The sequence below is a fragment of the Pteropus vampyrus genome, unplaced genomic scaffold (genome assembly GCF_000151845.1).
Source record: "Pteropus vampyrus isolate Shadow unplaced genomic scaffold, Pvam_2.0 Scaffold19, whole genome shotgun sequence".
NCBI lineage: Eukaryota > Metazoa > Chordata > Mammalia > Chiroptera > Pteropodidae > Pteropus > Pteropus vampyrus.
In genome coordinates this window covers 6,314,969-6,317,704 of record NW_011888800.1, presented here as the reverse complement: position 1 = coordinate 6,317,704, position 2,736 = coordinate 6,314,969, and the positions used below count along the sequence as shown (strand labels likewise).

Here is a 2,736-nt window from a genome sequence, read left to right as displayed (position 1 = left end):
AAGTCTGCTGGGCCCGAGGCTGCCTGATACCCTTGCCAGGGCAATGGCAGGTGCAGCCAGCACTCGGGGCCCAGCGCTCCAGCTGCCTACCTGACTTGGGAGATGATGTCCGTGAGGGCCCCGCCCTGCAGGAACTCCATAAGCACCCACAGCTCCTCGCCCACCAGGTAGCTCTTGTACATCTCCACCACGTTGAGGTGCTGGTAGTCCCGCATTATCACCACCTGGAGGCAGGCGGAGATGCCTGAGTGCTGGGCAGTCCCTGCTGCCCATCCCAAATGCCCACCCATGTCTGCCCTCTCCTCCCACCTCATTAAAGAGCAGCTCCCTGCGCTGCTGCTTCCTGAGGTCCATCATCTTGACAGCCACTTGGCGGCCAGAATGCTTCTCCCGTGCCAGGCAGACAATGCCTGTGGAGCCCTCGCCAATCTTCACGTAGCTGTCCAGCAGCAGCCGGGGGTCACCCTGGTCCACCACCATCCTGAGTGCAGCCTTGAACTGCTCATGCGTCACGACGCCTGTGTCCTCACCAGCTAGGGCACCCTTGGCCACTGCAGGGTCCTGGGGCAGGTACAGGTTGCTGGTACTGATCTGGGCGTGCCGGGTGCGGGGAGAGCCCGCCGGGGAAGACCGGCCTGGAGGAGGGCCAGTGGCTGGGGCTGTGCGGAGGGGCTTCTGGGGGCTGCTGGTATCCAAGGTGGTCAGAGGGCTGAAGGTGCCCATGGGCTGGGCTGAGGGCAAGGACTGTGCCTTGGCCACCAGACTTGGAGGGGAGTCTTTCTGTGGTGGTTGGAATGAGGAGTTGGGCTGCACAGAGAAAAAAACAGAAGGGGGTTTGGCTGTGGGAGTGTTTGGAGCAGCCTGCCCAGAGGCAGGGGGTGGCTGCCATGACCTTTGGACACGGGCAGGTCAGGGCATCAGACCAAACTGGGGAGGTACCATGAGCAAAGATTTTCAAATGGAACTGAAGCCAAATCATTGTCCTGCTTAGGAAATCAGCCCCCACTGTTCCCAGGAGAGCAGACCAAATGAAAGCTCTCTACATCCACTCTGCCTGCTCCTGGGAAGACAGAGAAAGCAGAGTCCCTGGGGTGTCCTTGTGTTGGGTATTTCTTCGTGGGTAATTGACAGCCAGACCCCAGAGAGGCCACCGGGACGCAGCCCTCCCTTTGCTGCGGGGCTGCTTGGGGAATCTGGGTCAGGGGCACTTGCCCCCATGGCTCCCCTACCCAAGGGCCTATGCAGACGGAAGGGGGTCCACAGAGGCATGTTTCCATCCTGGGGTTCTGAGGTTCCCCTTGAGCTGAGGCTCTGGTGCCAGAGAGATCTGAGGTCAGAAGGGTGGGTCCAGTCAAACCAAGTGTTGGGGCCATGGATCCTGGGGAGGTTTTCTAAGGGTTCCCCAGAGGAAAATCTCTGCTTGCTCCCAAGCATGAAACTCCTGACTGACGACCCCCACAAGGAAGGGAAGGCAGGGCCTGTCCTTAAGGGGAGGGAGGGAAGGTGGAGCTGGGTGGCAGACTGGGCCCCCAGGGAGCCCTGCAGGTCCCGCCCTGGAAGCCTTCGAAGCTCCTTGCCTTTCTGAGCCCAAGCCCTATGGCCAGCCCTGCCAGGAAATGATCCCATCCTTGGGGTTCTCCCCAAGCAGCTGGTGATGTGCAACATGACTCCGCCCGGGATTATGTGTTTTTAAAAGAGGCACCTGGAAAGGGTCCTACATAACCTGATAGGGGACACTTCAGGGGCTGCTGGGAGGCCTTCTCAGAACTTCTCAAAACCCACCACAAAGTGGTTGTCTAGGGGCCCACTGGCTCCTGGTCCTGATTCCCAGAGCTGAATGGACTTCCAGCAAATCTCCTTAAACAGTCAGCTTGGGCTGGGCTGAAGGCTTGGGGACCCCAAGTCTGGGCCTCAGGCCCACCAGGGTCAGCCAGAGTCTTTCCAATCTCTTCAGCAGCCCCTGCCCAGGTTTTAGGGCTCCCACCCCCATCGCAGTCCCTGGCCTTGCCTAGGGTCACACATGTGCACAGGCACCCCTGCCAGCAGAGTTGAGAGCACAGCACTGTCGTGGCCTGGGACACAGGGCATGGGAGGCTGGGGCCAGTCTTGGTCTTTACCTCAGCAGGTGTGGGTCCCAGGTGTCCCTTCACTGGCCCTGCTGCCTACCTCCACAAGGAGGAAGCTTTTACTTAATGTAACCACAGAAAAGGACCAGATGAAACTTGCTAAACCACACCAAGAAAGGAAAAGGGGAAACAAAAGGTGGAATTAATGAATTGTTATGGGCTCTGAATTAATTCTGGAGTTACTTGTGTGACTGAGACCTCTTCTTGGGCAGGAAGCCACTAGAAGAGTCATACGCTGAGTTATAATGATGCCTCATTTCCCTTCCTGGGCCATGGCTGGCAGAGCCAGGCTCTCCAGCTATGGACTTGGGGCACTTGTACCCTAAGTTCCTCAAAGGCAGAGGCCATGTCATAATATTAAAAATGATAATAATAAAGCCATTTATTGAGGGCTTACCACTTTGACAAGGGCCTTGAATGCATTATCTCATAACCCTGTGGGTTATTTTATTTATCCCATGGGAACTATTGTTATCACATCTGTGGATGAGAAAACAGGCTCAGAGAGGTCAAATAACTTTCCCAAAGTCAGTAAGTTGTAAAGGGCAAGGCCAAACTTCAGCCCTGGTCAGCTTGAACCCTGACCCCTATGCTATAGTCCTATTGGTGT

General features: G+C 56.8%; 1 protein-coding gene across 1 annotated transcript in view; it reads right to left on the bottom strand.

Moving 5' to 3' along the window:
- The window catches only part of PAK6 (p21 (RAC1) activated kinase 6), a 38,922-nt gene that overhangs the window by 8,526 nt on the left and 27,660 nt on the right, over window positions 1–2,736 (bottom strand). The window contains exons 5-6 of the mRNA XM_023527704.1: window positions 310–807; window positions 96–224 (exon numbers count right to left, since the gene is read on the bottom strand). Coding sequence (XP_023383472.1) covers window positions 96–224; window positions 310–807 — 627 coding nt within the window. The remainder of the gene's footprint in view (window positions 1–95; window positions 225–309; window positions 808–2,736) is intronic.